This window comes from Achroia grisella, unplaced genomic scaffold (genome assembly GCF_030625045.1).
Source record: "Achroia grisella isolate CSIRO2021 unplaced genomic scaffold, CSIRO_AGI_Agris_v1 utg109, whole genome shotgun sequence".
Classification (NCBI taxonomy): Eukaryota; Metazoa; Arthropoda; class Insecta; order Lepidoptera; family Pyralidae; genus Achroia; species Achroia grisella.
In genome coordinates this window covers 4009040-4031221 of record NW_026712573.1, presented here as the reverse complement: position 1 = coordinate 4031221, position 22182 = coordinate 4009040, and the positions used below count along the sequence as shown (strand labels likewise).

At 35.1% G+C, this 22182-nt stretch overlaps 1 protein-coding gene across 1 annotated transcript in view; it reads right to left on the bottom strand.

The window, feature by feature from the left end:
* Nucleotides 1-633: 633 nt before the first annotated feature.
* LOC131847632 (nucleoporin 88) overlaps nucleotides 634-22182 on the bottom strand; it is a 136432-nt gene continuing 114883 nt past the window's right edge. The window contains exons 3-15 of the mRNA XM_059197247.1: nucleotides 13393-13506; nucleotides 12486-12698; nucleotides 10271-10436; nucleotides 9397-9519; nucleotides 8610-8709; nucleotides 7473-7734; nucleotides 5822-5921; nucleotides 5401-5514; nucleotides 4846-4983; nucleotides 3142-3230; nucleotides 2654-2810; nucleotides 1770-1858; nucleotides 634-734 (exon numbers count right to left, since the gene is read on the bottom strand). Of these exons, the coding sequence (XP_059053230.1) occupies nucleotides 668-734; nucleotides 1770-1858; nucleotides 2654-2810; nucleotides 3142-3230; nucleotides 4846-4983; nucleotides 5401-5514; nucleotides 5822-5921; nucleotides 7473-7734; nucleotides 8610-8709; nucleotides 9397-9519; nucleotides 10271-10436; nucleotides 12486-12698; nucleotides 13393-13506 (1732 nt within the window). The 3' untranslated portion in view covers nucleotides 634-667. The remainder of the gene's footprint in view (nucleotides 735-1769; nucleotides 1859-2653; nucleotides 2811-3141; nucleotides 3231-4845; nucleotides 4984-5400; nucleotides 5515-5821; nucleotides 5922-7472; nucleotides 7735-8609; nucleotides 8710-9396; nucleotides 9520-10270; nucleotides 10437-12485; nucleotides 12699-13392; nucleotides 13507-22182) is intronic.

The window sequence follows — 22182 nt, the reverse complement described above, 5'->3', positions numbered from 1 at the left end:
AAGCGGTGTGCTAAACCGCTGCACCACTGACTGAAGTCTGAAATCAGTCTTCTGGAATAGCAACGCATAGATGACAACTGTTTTAGTTTAGTTTCATTTTAAAATTAATTTATTCTTATTTTAGTATTAATTTCTTTACACTAATTTAATAAGTTTTAATTTAAATTTAATTGTAATTTATATAGTATGCAATACTATAAAATGTTAAAATAACGTAAATATTAACAAGGGCATGGACCACTGTCTGTGAAAACAAATCTAAATATATATAACTCAAAGGTGATTGACATAGTGATCTATCAACACACAGCCCAAACCACTGGACAGATCCGGCTGAAATTTGGCATGCAGGTAGATGTTATGACGTAAGAACATCCGCTAAGAAAGTTTTGATTAAATCTACCCTCAAGGGGATAAAATAGGGGATGAAAGTTTGTATGAAGAAACTTTGTCAATTTTAAACCGATTGGTCTGAGACTTTGCATGCATAAAGCTTCTATGACGTAGGCATCCCCTAAGAAAGGATTTTGATAAATTCCACTCCTAAGGAGATAAATTAACGCGAGTGAAGCTGCGGGCAAAAGGTAGTGAATAAACAAATAGAAAAAACTGTGTTGATTCCAATTAATGTATTAATAACAAATTAAATTAATGTAAAACAGAAAGATTATATGATGCTGAGTTGATCTTTGAGTAGCTTCGTCTCCTCGATGAGTGTGGAAATTTGGCTGGTCCTATAACAAATAAACAATATTTTAAAATAGGAAAAAACAAAACTCAATTACCACGAGTAATATATAGTACATAATATTAATATTATAGGAAAATTCAAACAGTGCTATCTAGTCCCAAGCTAAGCAAAGCTTGTGTTATATGTACTACACAACTTAAATTTACTTTCTGTAAATACATACATAATATACATAGAAAACAACCAGTAGAAGTATTTAAAAAAAATCATTAATTACTCGTTATTGCAGTTTTTAAAAAATACAAATAAAACAATCTACATATCGTAGGTAAATCAAATCAAATAAAAAATCATTTATTTACGTATGACATTTTAGGCGCCAATTTTTAAGAACTTCAAGATTTTTGTAATAATATTTTTTTAAAAGGTGGTCTCAACGCTTAAGCAGTCTTTTCCAGACAATCTTCGTATATAAATCTCTCTGGGCGGGAGCACCACAATACTAGCCATTTCCATTGACCAGCATTCAGAACCGAGCAGCCAGAATTATTGGTAATCAACGTCTATGTGACAGACTAGACCCATTGGCTTTGCGGCGAGATATTGCATCTCTGTGCAATTTCTACCGCATATATCACGGGGAGTGTTATGAGGAATTGTTCAGATCAATACCAGCTGCTGAGTTTCACCACCGTACTAAAATAAAATACTAAAATACCATCCTGATAATCTGGATGAATGGCGGTTATCCACAGTGCAGTTTTCTAGAAACTTTTTCCCACACACAACCACATTGTGGAATAATCTTCCAGCAATGGTATTTCCTAACCGATACGATATTGTAACGTTAACGCTGACAACGTACTTGTAATTCCCCTGGTGTAGCGGGTGCTCATGGACGGTGATAATCACTTACCATCAGGTGAGCCGCATGCTTATTTGTCCCCTGTGTTATAAAAATAAATAAATACTATTTTAGTTGCCTAGTACCCATAACACGAGCTCTCCGTAGCTTGGGAGGAGATGGCGTTGTGTGAATTGTCCTAAGATATTATTATTATAATGTTGGTATACTGACTGTTGCTGGAGTATTGATGATATGGTATCGCTGTGAGACTTCCCGAGTGCTATATCCTTCTTCTTGTACTCCTCCTGCCATTTCTTTAACTGTAGACAGATAATAAACTGTTGTAACTGGCTAATCAGATATGTATTTTATATTCTAAATTTGTGTTTTTATATTACTTTCTTTTTTTTTGATACTTCAATATTCCTAATTGTCAGTATATTAATATATATTTTTCTCCGTTTTACCTAGTCTTTTTTCTTATTACTACAACATAAACCAACGTATAACTATGGCTCATCGTCTAAAACTGGAACATCTTATTCATGTAGGTATATTACAGACTCTTATGATATGTCAAATCTACCGTCAGTTCGGAATGATTTCGAGATGAGAAGAACTTACAAAAAACACAGCTCGTATTCTTTTCAAATAAATGTTGTACATGTTTACAATAATACAGATTCATTTTTAAATTCAAATTGGGGAGAATAGAGTGACCACCAGCATATGCTATTATTAAGTAAATAGTATAATCAGTGTTCGTAACCCGAACAGACCAGTCCGCACAGTATGACGGATCTTAAAATAATAACTTAATCCTGATCTATATCCTATTCTGGATGGATATACTTATGGATACCCTGGTGGATATCCTGATGGATATATTGATGGATATCCTGACGGTCACTCTATTCTCCCAAATTAGAATTTTAATGACTGTGTATTATTATAAACATGTTCCACTATTATTAGAAAAAAATACGAGCTGAGTTTCTTGTCAGTTTTTCTCATCTCGATGTCATTCCGAACTGACGGTAGATTTGACATATTATAAGAGTCTGTGACCTACATGAATAAAGATATATTGAATTTGAATTTGGATATACAGTTACCTCAACGCTTTTATGCTGCGCGTGATGTTGCAGCAGCCGAAGTTGTTCCCCGAGCTGGTCCCCGCGGGCGCGGTGCATCTGCAGTTCACGTATGAGCGTTCGCTCCGTTGATGATGGACCGCACCCCGCTCGAAGGCGACGGATCACCGCTGAACACCTGCCATAGTCGCCAAATATGAAATGGAAGTAATCATTCATATTATCGGCTTTATACTGATACTTTGCCTTAACAAAACCCTAAATATGCTGCATCGATTAGCAAAAATTTCCTTCCTGGTTATCCACAGCCAATGTATGAGACGAAAGACAGTACTACATAAATACTTCTTATCTAATGAGGGACTAAAAGCTTCCTCAGAAAGACGAGACCACTATCCTATCAAAATGAAGTCATGGATACAAATGTTTGCACTGTGCGAGGCACTGAACCGGCGATCATGTAATAAATATATGCTAAACCGCTGGAGTTAAAAGTTTTTTTTATATACCTGTACTTTATGTCCTCCTGGTGTTTCTCAGCTAGAGCACACTTTTCTTTCAACACAGTTGAGTCTAGTTGTGTATCATTCACTTCTGCCTGCAACAGATAAAAAATATATCAGGCTGACTATAAGAAATAATAATAATGATACAACTCTTTATTGTGCATAAAAAAATAAAAAAAGAACTTTATATAGAGGAATATATAGAAGAGACAGTATGTACCAGTTCCTGAGAAGATGGATATCAATCTTGAGTTTATTGCGAAACTGAGAAACATGTCCATATTTGCGGAGACCAAATACTTGTATATACCTTATACACATACTAGCTTTTGCCCGCGGCTTCGCACGCGTTAATTTATCTCCTTAGGGGTGTAATTTATCAAAATCCTTTCTTAGGGGATGCCTACATCATAGTAGCTTTATGCATGCAAAGTCTCAGCCCGATCAGTTTAAAATTGACAAAGTTTCATACAAACTTTCATCCCCTATTTTATCCCTTTGGGGGTAGAATTAATCAAAATCCTTTCTTAGCGAATGCCTACGTCATAACATCTATCTGCATGCCAAATTTCAGCCGGATCCGTCCAGTGGACTGTGCGTTGATAGATCACTATGTCAGTCACCTTTGAGTTATATATATTTAGATTTTGAAGTCGCTCAAGTCTGTTTAGGTGTTCTTCAGTGAGATTAACATAGCAGGAATCAGCACAGTTTAGGATACGGAGTAGTATTTATTTTATTATATTTATTTAGCAAAAAAATTCATTAAGCAAAAAAAAATTTATCCCATTTATTTGTGGTCGACGTAATATGTTTTTCTCTTCCATTCATCCCTGTTCGCAGTCATCGCGTTATTTACTTCCTTTCTTACCATATCATCTTTCACACAGTCCATCCATCTCTTTTTCGGCCTTCCTCTGCCCTTATAACCATCCTCATTCATTTGTAACATCTTTCTTAAAATATTATCCTCTACGCATTACATATACCATGATAGACGATTACTCTTCAACCTCTCTGACACCGGTGCCACTTTCATACTTCCTCTAATGTATTCATTCTTTATCTTATCTATTCTTGTCACACCACACATCCACCTCAACATTCTCATTTCAGTTGCATGCAGTCGTTATTCTCTTACTATAGGAGGATTTTTTTATTATTATTTTAAATTTAACTTAAACATCTAGATTAGCTTAAGGACTTAATATAGTCTTTAGGCACGTCCAGCGCTGGTGTCTCCTCACCGAAATCTTTGATAATCACACATGAACAGCCAACGGTATTTCTAGCCTTTCCATCTCTGTTGATTTTGTTTTGATTTTTAGGGTTGTGAGATTGATTGCATACGGCCTAAAAGGTGGCCATCGCACCGCTCGCCATCGACAGGGAATTCATTCCTACACGCTGGAAACTAAGTGGTCTCGGACAGTGCGGTTTCAGAGGAGCTTCCTCCCGCGTACAATTAGATTGTGAAATGAACTTTCCGAGGTTTTCTTATGAGAGTACAGCAAGGGGTTTTTCAAGAAGGGTATATTAAGGTTTGTTAAGGGTCGGCAACGGGCACGTCACACCCCTGTTGTTTCAGGTGTCCATAGCCATGGTTAACCATTTACCATCAGACGGGGCCATATGCTTGTTTGCCACCATAGTAGTATAAAAAAAAGCTAGTGATTTATATATTAATATTATTATAGCTGAGTGTACCTGTAAATCTGCAAGCCACGTGGTATGTTGTTCAGCAAGCGCTGTAAGCGCTGCAAGTTTCCTGCCTGCAGCGGCGGCGGCCCGCTGTTGTCGGCACATGTATTCACCTCGCAGCCGCACTAGCGCTTGACTCAGCAGCTGAAATAGAAATATAAATATTCTTTATACAAATAAACTTCATTTAAGCTCTTTGAGTACTCATATTTTTTTTATTCTACCACTATTTTGGACCGCAGTCTCATCACAAGTGAGAATGAGTGAGAAACTAGTATGTTGCTTTATTAAATTAATGTTGTTCTATATAAATAATAAAGGACATTAACAAGGATTAGGCATGTGACAATCAATATATAAATATATATTATTCAAACAGATCAGCTAGTAATATATATAGTAATAATAGTAATAGTTTAACAAAGTGATGGTCCTTCGAGCCGGACGTTATCTTTAGAACAATTATATGTGTACAATATAATTAAAACTTACAAGAAAATATCATCATCATCGCAGTATAAAAAGTATATTGATCCAACGTGTGCAGAATATGCTATTTACCTGTAGAGTCTCCTGCGGTGATGGTTCCTGACCTGCTGCGGCATGCAGCAGCGGCTGCGACACTTGTCTCGCGAGGATCTCCTGCATGATCGCCGTGAACGACACCTTCTGGCGCTGAAGACATCGTTAATAATTTTAAATATTTTTTTTAAATTATATAAGATATATAAATATATATATATATATATATATTTCAAATAACATATCTCTGATATATATATATATATATATATATATATATATATGAAGCGATGGTTTTTATCTCCTCAGGATAGAGTGAAAACTTTTCGAAGGAGATATTTCGTTTATGCATGAGTGGGCTACAACCACATAGGATGTGTAGTGGCGTTTCCTATTCAGCTTTACAAAATCTGATTGTTGATAAGATCAGGTCTAATTTTGCCATGTGTAACATACGTACCTCTTTCAATATAGTGCTGATGTCGTCTTGATCCAGCGCTGGATTTTTCAACTGCATTTCTTTGTACAGCTGCTCTTCTAAATCGTACGGTTCTAAAGTTCTGAAATATTACATTTATAAATAATTTATTGTAAGTAGTAAAAAATTAAAAGTGATAATTTTTCAGCATTTAGGACTAAACTCGGACAATCTATTGACGGCCTCGGTGGTCTAGCGGTTTAAGATTTACTTCCGATGGTCGCGGGTTCGATTTTTCGCAAGGTGCAAAGATTTGTATTCATGAGTGTATTTGTGTTTGTATCGGTCTGGGTGTTTTCTATGTATATTGTGTGTATTTACAAAATAAAATCTATATCTAGTAATCTATCTATTTACATTAGCTTGGGACTAGATGGGGCTGTGTGAATTGTCAGAATTATTTATTTATTTATATAACTTCAATGCACAAAATACCAAGGTAAAAGTACATATGGCGGACTTAACGCCTTACGGCATTTTCTACCAGTCAACCACAGGTTGTGCAGAGAAATTATCAGATATGATTATAATATTAATACGTGAAGTAAAAACTTTGTATATATTTAATCGAATTAGGTGTTATTTTGCGGAAGTCCATTTCACTACTCGATGGATTTATACTATTTTGTTTAATTCAGCTACAATTAACATGTGTGAGACTACGAATATTCGGTGTGGAAACCTGACCAGCGCTACGACCTTCTCCAGTGGCCTTCTCCAATTCCGACCGTTACTGAGTCTACACCCATATCGCGACACGTGTGTCGCCTCTGAACGAGGCATCATCAGGCGTTAATTAGAGTTCGGGTACAGCTCGGAAGCCTAGTGTTGACTCATCGGCTGTCGCGGTTTGGTCGCCGATGAGTGATATAAATCCATCGAGTAAAAATTTTGTACACTTTTTTACGAAAATTGCGTGGACGGTGGATACGATTTTTTTTTATTTCGAACACTTATAGTGTATATAGAGAAGGAGTGCAGAATGCTAATATTTTTTAATTATATATAAAAATACATTAAATCAATAATAAAACATTTACATACATTATTACGTATTTGATACGCTCTCGTATAGAAATAGTCATTGACAATAGTACCTTAATAATGTTCAAAATTACACTTAGAAATTTAAAAATTAATTATGAACTAATTTTGACCTTTGTTCGACCACTAGTTCTAATTATTATATTATTTATTTATTTATTTAAACTTTAATGCACAATTACAATATATAAATGTGGCTATATACATATGGCTAACTTAACACCTAAGGGCGTTCTCTACCAGTCAACCATAAGGCAAACTGAGAAGTTAGTAAGCGGCGTATTATATAAATTATATAAATTCCTAGCTGCTTGTCTGTTTAGGAAACGTTGTTTTGCCGTATAAATTAAAATCACTATTAAAAATAGAGGCTAGTGATAGAAGGGTGAATATTTAGGGTTATATATATTTTTAATGCAACATTATAAATTATAAACAAATAAAAAAATAGGGGTAAGAATAATAGACAGTAGTCGATTCTCAGACCCACTGAATATGTATATATAAACTTTCATAGAAATCGGTCACGCGTTTCGGAGGAGTATGGTAACTAAAATTTGATATATAAGATTATTTATTTAATACATACCTAGTGAGCAAAACTGCATCATCGCAGAGTATGAGTAACGCTGGCAGTGGGGGAGGAGTCAGAGCGAGCGCTACGGGCGGACGGAAGCGAGCGTTCGCTTCGCTTATATCGCTCGAACCGCTCAAACCGCTCGCTCCGCTCGTACCGCTCACTCCGCTCGTACCGCTCGCATCGCCCGCACCGCTCACTGCGCTTGTACACACCAGGTGGCGAGCGGTACTTGATTTCGAACATATTGCTGATAGCACTGTTTCTGAATCATCTGTAAAATGAATTGTATTAAGATGTCATTATTTAATAACGTCTGGGTTTAGTTTAGTGTTCGAATCTGTTTTTATTATTAAATTGAAATTCTAAACGTTATATAAAAATCAATGACAGGATGTATAAAACAATTTTGAATTGTTTTCTGAATTTATCTGTATTTCTATAATCATGTACAAGCTCATTTGAAAAGTATTAGAGCTGAGTTTTTTATCAGCTCATGTCAAGCTAAGCAGAACTTGTATTATGAGTAATAGACAATTGATAAAAATATTTAGAATCAGTTTTTTATAAATACATAATGTATATAGAAAACACCGAGACCTATACAAACAACAATATTCATTAATAGAAATATTTGTACCGTGCGAGGAATCGAACTCGGAAGTAAACCACTACACCACCGAAACTGTCAGATACACTAATATGTGTGGAGTGAAAATAGGATTATTAGTAATGTGATCTAATTAATAAACCCATTGCTATCAATGTATCAGGTTGACCTCCAGGCGTTTCGGTCTGGAAACCATCGTGATAAATCGTCGTTTTGGTGAACTTGCCACAATGTTTTAGAGGACCTGACCTCATGCTCATCTTATACGTATGTACAGGGGTTAAGGTGTGGACTCATGACCCCATTACTAGCAATGTACCATGTCAGGTTGTTCCCCCTGGAAAACATCGTGATAACTTCCTGGTGAATTTGTCACGATGGGCTAACTGATCTGACCTCATGTTCATCTTATCATCCTCCACTGGTGCCCCGCCAGCGTAAACCGTTAGCGCAGGCGGGTGCACCATTCCATTATCAACTAAAAAAAATGTATGTACATATTTTTGTATGTATATGTATGTGTGTACAGAAATATATACCTTCTGTGGCTAAAGCGTAATCCCTGAGATGAGCTAGTAGTGGCAGCGTGACTGTGTGGACTCCACCGGCGTGCATACACGCGTATGTATTGTTTGTACACTGGAAATATATACAGAAATTGTGTAAGAACGTCTGCATTTTCTGATAAGATACTTATAACTTAAGCATTTTTATTTTTGACCTATGTACACTGTGGGATATATGTATACAGATATTGAGTAAAATCGCTTGTATTTTCTGATAAGTAATATGTTATTTTCTTTTTTTTTGACCTTTGTACATTTTGAAAAATATATACAGAAATTGTGTTAAAACGCCTACATTTTCTGATAAAACAGTTATAACCTAAGTATTTTTTTATTTTTGAAACACTCGGCGACAACTTAGGATATCGGAAAATAACATACGATATCCGGCATAAATGTCGATTATATTCGTACCAAGAGTAACCTGACATTGAGGGTAACGCAGCTGAAGTTGAGTCACAACGCGAGTTTCAAAGCGTTTGTGGCCCTGGTCCCCACCGACTTGCTGCCCACCTTTATGAAAGACTACTGGCCGAAAGGTGTGGTATATCGGCGCTACCGTGGCAGATTGCCGTCTTCAGTGCCGTGATCACACAGACAATATCATTGTATTAGTTTTTAAATATTATATTATATGTATGTTAGTCTATAAGGTATTTATAATATGGGCCTAGTTGCCTGAAATAAATGAATAAATAAAAAAATAAAAATAAATAACAAAAAAAACATTAACAACAATTTAATGAATTCATGACATTACCGGATACAAATGTACAGGATAGGAGTACTGCATGTTGACATCATCCGGGTTCAGCAAGATGTTCAGTTCTACAGCTTCCACTACGTAGAGGGCGTGACTATCGCCGTCTTCTTTATCTGAGGGCTGACAGAAAGAGACAAAATATAAGTTTTTTTTAATAGCGACTCACGACCCGTTTCAGTTTCGCACAGATGTATTACAAATCTTTGAATTTCTCTGTTTGTTATATACTATAACACACATGTATTATACTTGTATATATAAACCATTCTCTTGAATCACACTATGTAATCTAAATATATATAACTCAAAGGTGATCTATCAACGCACAGTCCAAACCACTGGACGGATCGGGCTGAAATTTGGCATGCAGGTAGATGTTATGACGTAGGCATCCGCTAAGAAAGGATTTTGATTAATTCTACCTCCAAAGGAATAAAATAGGGGATGAAAGATTATATTAAACTTTGTCAATTTTAAACCGATCGGGCTGAGACTTTGCATGCATAAAGCTACTATGACGTAGGCATCCCCTAAGAAAGGATTTTGATAAATTCCACCCCTAAGGGGATAAATTAACGCGAGCGAAGCCGCGGGCAAAAGCTAGTTTAAAGGATAGAAGCGAACAGACAGAGCAAAGAAAATTTGCAGTCCTACTCTAATTAATACAACTAGAAGCGAGTGTGAAAGAGACGGTGCAACTTACATTGGGTAGGAGGAAACAATGGTAAAACGCTGCTGAGCATATAGCTATGCCTTCTATCTTGTAACTTCAACTATGCAATTGTTATCGAAATTAAATAATAGAAAATATTGCAGTCCTACTTTAACTAATACAATTAGAAGTGAGTGTGAAAGAGACGATGCAACTTACATTGGGTAGGAGCAGGCAATGGTACAACGCTGCTGAGCATGTGGCTACTACGACGAGTGGTGGAGAATCGCCGCCTCCTAAAGCCGTTATAGAGCAGGACTCTGAGCCGTAGTTGTCATCAGCTGGTGGGTACATTGCTAAAGGACCCGATAGCTTCGTCTGCAGGCTGTAACCATACAACAATACACATCAATAACCATTGTAGTAGACAGGACCATATTGACGAGCTCGGTGGTCTAGCGGTTACTTCCGATGGTCGCAGTTCGATTTTTCGCAGGGTACAAACATTTTTTTTAATAAGCATGATGTTTGAAAAATGTTTGTCTAGTGTGGGAATCGAATAAGCGACAATTTAAATTATGGTGGTATACTAAAGTGCTTGACCACCCAGGCTGTTAATCATAGAATAATTACAATATTTATAGAATAGAATAGAAAATCATTTATTCAAATAAACTTAATTTAAGCACTTTTCAATAGTCATAACAATTTGTTTTTTATCTACCACTCGTTCGGAAAGCTGTCTTATCACAAGAAGAACGAGCAAGAAACTTGTATGTTGCTCTTTTAAATAATCCTTGTAAGTTTACATTTATAAAACGTGTGAATACAAACTACCAACAAGCACTAATTTTTTGGGTCAAATATAAATATGCAATATATATGTTCTATATATATTCTATAATACTTTTTATCACAATTACACGGGCAGGGGAGTATGGAATGGCATAGTTAAAGTTTAAATGGAGAAGGTAAGAAAAAAACTAATATATTTATAATATTAACAATCACTACATAGTATAAAACAAAGTCGCTGTCGCTGTCTATTCGTCCTTATGTATGCTTAAATATTTAAAACTACGCAACGGATTTTGAAGCGGTTTTTTAAATAGATAGAGTGATTCAAGAGGAAGGTTTATATAATAGGAATATAGGAAGGTATATATAATAAATGTACACCCGTGCGAAGCCGGGGCGAGTAGCCAGTAATATATATAATAATAACTAGCTGTGCTCGCGATTTCGTCCGCGTGAAATAGACGACGAATGACGAATTTCCATACAAACTTTCATCCCTTAATTTATTTTCCCTTCTATGGGTAATTTTTTTACAAACTTTGAATATCATATTAATTTATATTTAATCAACAGCCTGAATTTCAAGCTTCTAGCTTTAAAAATAACGTAATCCATACAATCTTCATCCCTCCATTTAAACACACAACCATACAACCATTTTTTCAAAAATTAAAAAATTCATAATACAAAAAATTATTTATTTATGTAGGACATTTTAGCCGCCTATGAACGTCAAATTTTTACATTCTAATTTTTATTTTATTTTTTATTCGCATTAAATATACCCTATGTCCTTCCCCAAGGTCTAGACTTTGTGTAAAATCGGTTAAGTTTTAGTACATTTAAATCGGTTAAGTAGTTTTGGCGTGCAAGCGCGACAGACATACATAGTTACTTATTTAATATACTTTTATGCACTTGTAAAATTAATAAATAAAGATAATAATAAATGAAATTTTACACAGATAGTCTAAACTAGGGTTCATTCTCGGGATTCCCGAACCCCAAATTAAGTAGTTTTGGCGTGCAAGCGCGACAGACAGAGTTACTTTTTTAATATACTTTATTGCATTTGTAACATTAATAAATAAAGATAATTATACAAAAATGTGAGCAATCTGAAAGAGATCTCTACCTCGGGAGAGATTTTTTTCCAACTTATACAAAAAAATTGGAAGTGGAAACTCTTATCAGTTAGCGGTATAGAAATAGATAACAACAACCTATATTCAGACTCATATCGTCCGGTGAAGCTGTAAAGGCCAGCTGCGGCCAACAGCATTAGAGTAGTGCGAAAAAAAACCTACTGAGTATAGCTATAACATCAAAATCGGTTAGGCCGTTGCAGAGAAGTATAGCAACTAACACTGTCACGGGAATTTTATATATTATATATGTATAGAAGACTAGCTGCACCTGCGACTTCGTTCGCGTAAAATCACGATATTTCCATATCACCTTTCAACCCCTTGCAACCCTTTTTTCGCATTAAAAAGTAGCCTATGTCCTTTGTCAGGGTCTAGACTATCTGTGTACCAAATTTCATTTAAATCGGTTCAGTGGTTTCGGCGTGAAAGCGAGACAGACAGACAGAGTTACTTTCGCATTTATAATATTAGTACGGAGTAAGGATTACCTTTTGCTGTCCAAATCAAATTCCATCATATACACGTCGCCATTACCCCTCAGGATGAGCAGAGCGTCCGTGTCAGGTGTCGGTGTAAAGTCCACTGCGGTATCTCCTAAACTGTCGAGGATCGTCTTCCCGGCCAGTAGACTTGACGGTTTGGCTCCTATTGTGAAGATTTTCACCAGTTTCGGACCATTTTTCAGAGCAATGTTGTATAGTCTGCAAATAATAATAATATTATTAAAGGACAATTCACACAGCGCCATCTATTTGCAAATAAGCAAAGATAAATAAATGATATATATACATATTATAGACTAGCTGTTCCCGCGACTAAGTTCGCGTGGAATTAAACTTTATTTTTCTAAAATAAAAGTAGCCTAAGTTACTCCTTATTACATCAGCTACCTGCCAAAAAAGTCTCTTCAAAATAGGTCTTTCAGAGCCATTTCAGAGATTAGCCGGTACAAACAGACAGACAGACAAAAATTGTAAAAAATGTTATTTTTATATGTACATAATTTATATTTATATGCATGTAGTATAAAACGGTTATTTCAATATTACAAACAGACACTGCAATTTTATTTATATGTATAGATTTAGGATCACCGACAATTGTTACAACATAGGTTAAAATGTTATTTTGGTGTTTTGTACATACATACATAATATAGTCAGAACACAAGCCATCCAGACCGATACAAACAAGACTAAAAGCGTATCTGCCAGGCGGGAGTTACCTTCAGCCGCTTCATAAGTCCTTTCATTGGTTTGGAGTGCCATCTGCACTCGCCCACTATCGTTCGGTGAAGCTGTAAAGCCAGCTGCTGCCAACAACATTAAAACAGTCCGAAAAGAAAAGACTGTTCATCATTCCAGTTGCATTTACAGCATCTGGCATCGCGTTTACCTGATGGTATTATCGGAGACCAGCACCAGGAGATGTGACAGCGAGCTCGGGTGCCAGTGAACCCGGCGTACCTCACTCTGAGAGTACAGGAACCTCTCGTCCAGGGTGTGACTTCTGTGAAATAAACAGAAAAAAATACATTATTTTGTTTAATTCCTCTACAATTAGCAGGTGTGAAATCACAAAACATAATGCGGAAACCTGACTACCGTTCGACCTTCTCTAATTTCAATATTTAATCTACACCTATATCGCAACATATGATTGTGATCAAAGCATCATCAGGAATTGAATAGAGTTCAGAAGCCTAGTACTGACTGTTCGCCACGTAAATGACATGTAAATTGAAGCTTTGTAATTAAACTTAATTATATAATTCAAATTTATAAATGATTCAAACTTACAAAGTAGATATAATAGATATAGCAATAAAAACTTGATTAATATTTCGATGTATATATCAATTTGTCAATTATACTGCAATTTTACAATTATTTACAAAGGAGATATAATAGACGTCGTAATAAACACTTGAGTAATATTTCGATGTACATATCAATTTGTCAATTGTAATTCAAATTTACAATCATTTATAAATGATATAGTAATAATAAATTCTATAGACATATCGTGTCGATGTTTCCGTGACCGAGAAGATCGTATACCCTCCCCTACCAACCAGTGTCCAGGTGTTTGACCATCCGCCATTATCGGCCGAAAAAAGGCTACCATTCATTATTCCATATGATAAATATAAATTACTAGATACTCGCCCCGGCTTCGCACTGGTGTACTACATGTATGTGTATTATATATATAAACCTTTCTCTTGAATCACTCTATCTATTAAAAAACCGCTTCAAAATCCGTTGCGTAGTTTTAAAGCATACATAGGGACAGACAGTGACAGGGTTTTATACTATGTAATGATGATAATGATAATTCAAATTTACAATCATTTACAAATGCGATATAATAGAAATAGTAATAAATAAAACCTATAGACATATCGTCTCAGTGTTTTAAAGATTTAAGTATACGTAGAGACAGACAGCGACTTTGTTTTATACTATGTAATGATAATGATAATTCAAATTTACAATCATTTACAAAGGATATATAATAGATATAGTAATAAAAAAAACCTATAGACAATACATCGTCTCGGTGTTTCCGTGACCGAGAAGATCATAAACCCTCCCAGTGTCCAGGTGTTCGGCGATCCGCCATTATCGGCCGAAAAAAGGGCATTCATTATTCCATGTGATAAATACGCGGGAAGGTCTCGCGGTTCCCTTACGTGGCCGTGGCTTCGCTAATAATTTGATTACGGGCGGCCATTTTTGTTTTTTTAACGCTCTCCGGTAAACATTCGGTTGGGATTAATCGTGCGTTCCCAAGTTGGTTTTGTGCAAGCCCTGATTTATAAGTTAGGGTTACGCCGACTGAAGAAAGACAATGTCGTAATAAATATTACTTTTAACTTTGGTTAGGTTAAATGTTACGTTATAATGCGATGCATTTTATATTTAAACCAGCTGTGATCGCGGTTTCAGCCGCACTAACTTTATAGCCTATATGTTATTCTGATATATAAGCTATATTACTGTAAAGTTTAATCAAAATCCGTTTAGTAGTTTTTGCGTGAAAGAGTAACAAACATCCATCCATATTCACAAACTTTCGTGTTTATATATTAATAAAATTAAACATCAATAATATTATAAGTTTTAGCGTAATATTTTCTTAAAAAGTAAAATTCTAAAGTCTTTAGTTTTGTTAATTGTAAGGACAAAGTCATATAAATATCGTAGTTGCCTATAATTATATATAATTATGTTGGTGTAAACCTTGTTGGTAACCAAATAAATAAAAAAAAAACATATTTAAAAACACAAAATTTCCCAAAAATGATACGAACATAACGGATTTTGGGCTTAGATTCTTTGCCTCTTCTATAAGTAAAAATAAAACTAAAAAACAAGGAATTTCTTATCTTAATTAAGTTACTTCGATATATATTAGAATAACATATAGGCTATAAATTTCACGCGCGTGAAACCGCGGGCACAGGTAGTAAACAATAAGTGGTAGTGACAACCCTACACATTCCCAATAGTGCGCTCCAATTTCTGTAACGCGTGCTTGCTACACGTCCAATTGAGCATGCTAATCGCATTGCAACGAATAGGGTTTACATCACTGTATCGTTCATACAGTATGCTAATTGGTCCTAATTTTGGCATGCAAATATGAACTATTGGTCAGTGAGTTTCATATAGTCAAACAGAAACACAAAACCAAATATTGCTTAGTATGCCGCCTGGGGGTTGAGGATTGTTAGGAATGTGGACCAATGACCCCATTGCTAGCAATGTACCATGTCAGGTCGACCTCCACGCGGTTCACCCTGGAAACCATCGTGATACATTCCCGGTGATGATTGTCACTGATCTGACTTCATGTTCATCCTATCACCCTCCACTGGTGCCCCTCCAGCGTAAACCGTTAGCGCAGACGGCACCATTCCAATATCATTCCCTAAAAAAAAGTACACCGCCTTACTTCCCATGGTCGCGGGTTCGATTCCTGGCACGGCACAAACTTTTCTATTCATGAGAATGATTGTTTGTATCGGTATGTATGTTTTCTATGTATAATATGTATGTAATTACGAAATCTATATATTTGTATCAGTTATCTAGTACCCATAACACAAGCTTTAGCTACCTTAACTTGTGACTAGATAGCGCTGTGCGGATTGTTCTGAGATTATTATTATTTGTAGAGAGCAAGAAAAGCGAAATATATATCAAATTAAAATTATATTGATTTCATGCATAAAAAATATTGGAAGCATATTATATAACTATGCTCGCAACTTCGAACCTGTTCACCCTAGTATTAGGAATAGCATAGTTAATAACTTTCCAAATAGAACAAATAAAAGCACATAAATTTAAGTAAAGCTTATCATAATACAAAATGGAAACCACACCTAAATCTATAAGAGATCGCTATTTAGCGATAAAGCCGCCCATTGTTTCCTTGTACATAATATGTTTTTATATATTTGTACGTATTAATTTACATAACTGAAACATTTCATTGCGAGCATAAACCACTACGGTCAATATTATATATATAATATATATTATATCTTATCAATATTATAAAAGCGAAAGTTTGTTAGTATGGATAGATAATCTACTGAAGGGATTTTGATGAAACATTGCATAACATAGCTTAAACATTAGAATAAAAAAAAGTCTATAAATTGCATTCAGATAAAACTGCGGGCACAGCTATTTGTATTATATATTAATTAGGTATTCCATCGGACTGGACAGTAGAAATAGTGATAAGAAACTTGCAAAGTGGCCGTAAGTGAATGTCTGCCACTCCAACTTTAAAAAGAAATTAAATAACATATAATAATAATGTTAACTTTCAAATTCTTCAAACGCTGTTAAAATTCCAAACAAACCTCTTTGAAGTATTAAAAGACTCTATGTACATATATAAGCATCGTACCATTGACCTTACAAGAACTAATGTTTTCATTTGAAATGAAAATTAAAAACACACATGAAAGATATCTGTTTACGTATGTAGCAAGGTTAAAGAGATAATTTCTTAAATTTATTATAACAAAAGAATAAAACGTGTGTATTCAAGCAAATATCAGTAAGGACGGGTGAACCCAAGAGAAAAATATAACAAAGCAAAAGAGTTGGGTCAACATTTATCAAGCAACTAAAAAATATCATATAAAATATAAAACGGCGTCACATTAGAACAAACGCGAGCGCGGGCGGAGGGCGAGTGTCTCCGGAACAAAAACCGATAAAAACGCCGAAAACGTTCCGATTCGGTAAAAAATAAGAATCAGACAAAGCGACCGCGGCCCTAACCTGTATACGTGTCCAGTTTTTTTACGATCCCGCAGCCCTTTTGTCCTTCCGGGCCTCTTTTTTAAATAGATCGGTGAGGGCAAGTAAAGACCGGACGTCCACCCTGAAATATTATTGTGGATTTTTCTGCTTGGCATTCATAAATATTTTTCCTGGGATCGTGCCGCCGCCCGGCCCCCTCGTCCAGGATTTGCTCGAATCGGTGTAGAATTATAAATTCGGTTAATAAAATATGATACGATAAAGCCGCTTTTTTACTCGTCGGCCCTCTATTATATTTTGTTTAATTTAAATATGAATAATTAAATTTAAAAAGGAAATCTCTGGGCTAATGAAATTTTTGTTTTTGAGATAATGAATTGAAAACACTCCGTGTCGCGGCGCTGTTATTCTTTTCTCGAGCGAGCTCATTCGGATTCAACGTTCGTGTTTTAAAAATTCTGAAAATATAATAATTTTTTTAAATGTATTAATTATGATGAGTTACTTACACCATGTTTATCCGAGCCCTTTGTACTATCGCAGGCGCCAGGCAGAAATTCGCACGTTTTTGATTTTATTACAAGACCAGATATAATAACATTTTTATGAATAACGTAATTAAATTTTATTACACAATTGAATAAAAATATCACAAAATATCCTCTAATTACACGATAATTAAAAACGCTATAATTAAATAAGTTGGTTGGTTATGTAAGTAATAAAACATTTATAATAAGTCTAATTGTTTTAAAAGAGAAAATTCAGTATTACAAGCAGAACATAACGTTCATAGTTTCCGCACAGTATCGAATAGCGTTCCCAATTGCAAAGTGCAAGATTAAAAAGAGCAAAACCCAGTACAGATATCGGTCGACAAAGTCCCACAATTCCTTTAATCAACAACCCGCCCAACGATCAAACGGGCGAATTAAAAATAAAAAAATATCACCCGAACAGAAATATTAAACAAAAACATCGATCCGACTGCCACGACCACAAGGGATTAAAATCGTAACGAACGCACAAAAATATTCAAATACAATACTAACAAATTGATACAAACACTCATTAGGCGTGGATCGCGGAAGGATCCCCCCGTTCGGCGAGAGGGAGGCGAGAGCCGACGCCGTCCGATCTCCTACAGCATTACACTCCACATCCAACGTACAAATATTATCTAAAATTCCTTCTCATTTATAATCCTTTTGTGTCCTCAGCGCGGTGTCCTCCGTCAAATCCACCCCCTTCCCCCTGGGGTGGTGGGGTATTTTTATATTTTTAATCGCGTTGGGCATTATCCAAATGGACATTGGCGGTCGCGCCGACTGTCGGTGCCGTCTAGATGATAAATTCTCCTTCGTTCGACACCCGGCCCGGCTGTTTTGTTTTCCCTCCTGTAATGTGGTCGGCTTTATTTCAGCTATTGGTATCGAAGTGGAAAAAAATGCGCGCACGTCATTAATTATGGCCGATTTGTCTGCGGCTGACTGGCGAGCATTCTTCTTTCCGGTCTTCGACGATTAAAAATGGCTTGCCATCTGTGCCCTTTTCCTTGGGCCTTTTTTTGTTGCGCCAAATGAAAATTGATTGTGGCAATTCGCGATCGTTTGATACAGATCCGAAGCTTTGCCGAATGCCGTGCCGCTATTCTTCTGTCCGTGATCGATGTAGGCGACTTTGTTCCTTAATTAAGTTACGTTTTTGTGAAATGTCATACTAATGGAATATTGGAGAAGCCGTTTGATACAATTAGCACAATTGACAACGCTCGATAAACAAATATTAGGACATAAGAACTTCGTGAATGATTATAATGAGTTTAATACTGTATTCCTTCACGTCTACAATACAAAATGGAGTAGTCAGAGATATTGTTGATATTAAGATCACCAAATTTTGTACCTACCGCCGTTTCATCGGATTTCTTTATTTTTATTGTTTTTTTGTTACATTCATTGTTAAGAGTATTAGAAATATAAACTGAAAATCAAAGTATTTTTTCATGTCGGCTTTATTTGAACTCACAAACTCTTGGGGGTAAATCGATACATTTACTCTATATTTTGTTTGTACATATGTAAATTTACTAGAACAAAATGTAACTCATATTATTCTCTAATAATGTAGCTTTCTTTAAGCATATTTTTTTTTAATTCCGTAAATTTTTTTATGACATCCGAATGTCAATCAAGTTAACCGTCGTCTATTGTCTATTGTCTAGGTGTCATAAGTACTGTTCATGTATATATATATCACCTGTGACACCACACATGCGTCGCCATTACAGAAGACTAAGATGTTATTATTATTATAACACTTTATTGCACCAACATATAAAGGACATGAACAAATTAAAAACAAAAAAAAACTAAGTACAAAAGGCGGTCTTATCGCTAATGCAATGTCTTACAGACAACCTTTGGAAAGAGAGTATTTACAAAAAAAAATAGAGTAGGTGACGCATTAGTGGAAACATAAAAATTGTATACATTTATGTAAACAAAATAAAATATAGTACATACACAAATTTATATATATATGAATACATAATAATATAATATAATGCCTCTTATCCCGTAATGTCACTGCCTAATCTGCTCTCTACACCATAAACACAGAAAGTGAGAAATAAATCACGCGGCTAATATAGATAAACCAACAACTGATCTACCTCTGGTGAAGAACCTGTGATTATATACATTGGAAATAAAGAATCGAGTTATTCCATCCTTTAATATTAGTTATGTTAATAAAGCAATTATTCAACTTTATATTCATTGTGCTAATACAATTGTAACAAACATTATCACACCAAGTAACAGCCCCGCAAAAACCGGCCGAGTTCGCTCCAAAACGTGAACATACATAAATTTGTAGTAGACCACACTTACGAGACTGAACAGGGTTGCCAACTTTAAAACACCTAGCGTACGAAGAAATAAAAAACTTGATAAAATCTCGTATAATAACTCAATTTGGACCTCTAATCGTATATCATGGTATTTTGCCCGCATAGTGTTGGGCAAAATCTTGTACAATCTTAGACAAGGATGGAAATGTTCTAGTACCGGACTAAAAACTTTGTATTCGTAAGAGAATCCTGGTACGGTTGGCAGCCCTGGGACCAAAGTTTCACGCCATTAATTCTTGCCCGCAGTCCACTGTACTTTTCCATCGCTTTTCGTAACTCGCAAAAAAATTGCTTTTCTATATGCAAAACAGCGGTCGTGCCCACACCCCGTAATAATGCGATCATCTATACACTGAATTTTCTATAATGTATTACGGTATTTCTATGTTTTATTGGTCCGTGGGATTTCGCTTCCATTAAACTTTTTTCGAATTTTATCTCACGGAAGATATTGGTCTTCTTGTTTTGAAGGGGATCTTGTAATAAATCGCCGTATTGTTGCGCTTCATTGAAATGATCGATAAATTTCAAATTTTATTATTTTACTGCTATATTATTGTTTCTTTTCGTGGAATATAATAATATTTTTTTTATTTGTCAACTATTTTGGGTACAGTACAAGATGTTAATGAAGACATGTACACTTGTACCTTTACAAAATCTAATAATAGGAAGCGTACAAATATTTATCGATTATTTTATTAAAATTAGATATATGTACATAAATAATACTGATTAAAAAAAACATAAATCATAAATGTCAATTTCAACTTCACATCCAATTGTCGGTCAAAAATTAATTTACAGAATAATAACATTTATTTAACAATAACTTTAAAAGCAATGTTACTCGCTGAGAAATCATTGATAATGTAATTATACCTTTTTATAAATGAAGAACCGTTACATAATTTATCATAATTTACATTATCTATAAGTTCTTCTTTACATGGTATAAAACGGAGTCGCTTACGGTGTCTGTTCGTTTATATTTTTTAAACTCTGCAACGAATTTTAATGCAGTTTTAGGAATAGACAGAGGAATTGAAGAGGAAGTTTATATATATAATATATATTATAATATGTACACCAGTTAGAAGCGGGGGCGGATAACTACTATAGTTTATTATAAGGAGTGAGAGTGGACTTTTTTATAAGGAAGTTTATGAGTTTCCCGAACTCATTGCACCGACGACAAAAAATTAAAAAAAAAAGTTTATTCCAGAGTAACATATGTGATATAATGTGTTAATATTTAAAAATCACACAAGCGAGCACTGAGTGTAGCCAAGCAGGCCAATAGTGTAATAATAAAAAACAAAAAACAGAACACAGTACGGAATCGTAAAATGTTAGCAAATGCGACAACGAATGAAAATTTCCCTATCAAAGTACGTATTAGACGGTCAGGTGAGATAAAAAACGTCGACCACACTCCCGCCGCTCCAAATCCACCGAGATCCGCATTCAGCAGCATATTTTCAGGTAGTGTTGCTACCTTGATGCTATCACCACTTCATCTGGTGAATTTGCCCCTCTACTGCTTTGGTGGGGAATTGATTTTAGTTGTTAGTGGATTTCATAGTGGGATAATAAACGTATTTTTTCTAAGTTTTCATTATCGATGACATACAAAACAATGGTTATGAAAATTATATGACTTACGGAACTAAACTTCAGTACATTTTAAAAAGGCAGGTATCAAATATAACAGTAAAAAATAACTTTAAATCACTTGACTTTGGTAAAAAAATAATTTTAAAATGATAATTGTAGTTGAAAATCGCGTGATTTCAATTAATAAATCTAAAGTATGACTGAATTGGTACCTTTTTTTAATATGAAAACAAAAGTTTTTTAAACAATGTCTTTTTGAGTAAAATTATAATTTTATGGTTTCATTACCATATGTTTAAAAACTTGGTTATTTTCCAGCAGTGTTGAACCTAGTGGAGTCGTCTAAATATTGTTGGCAACACA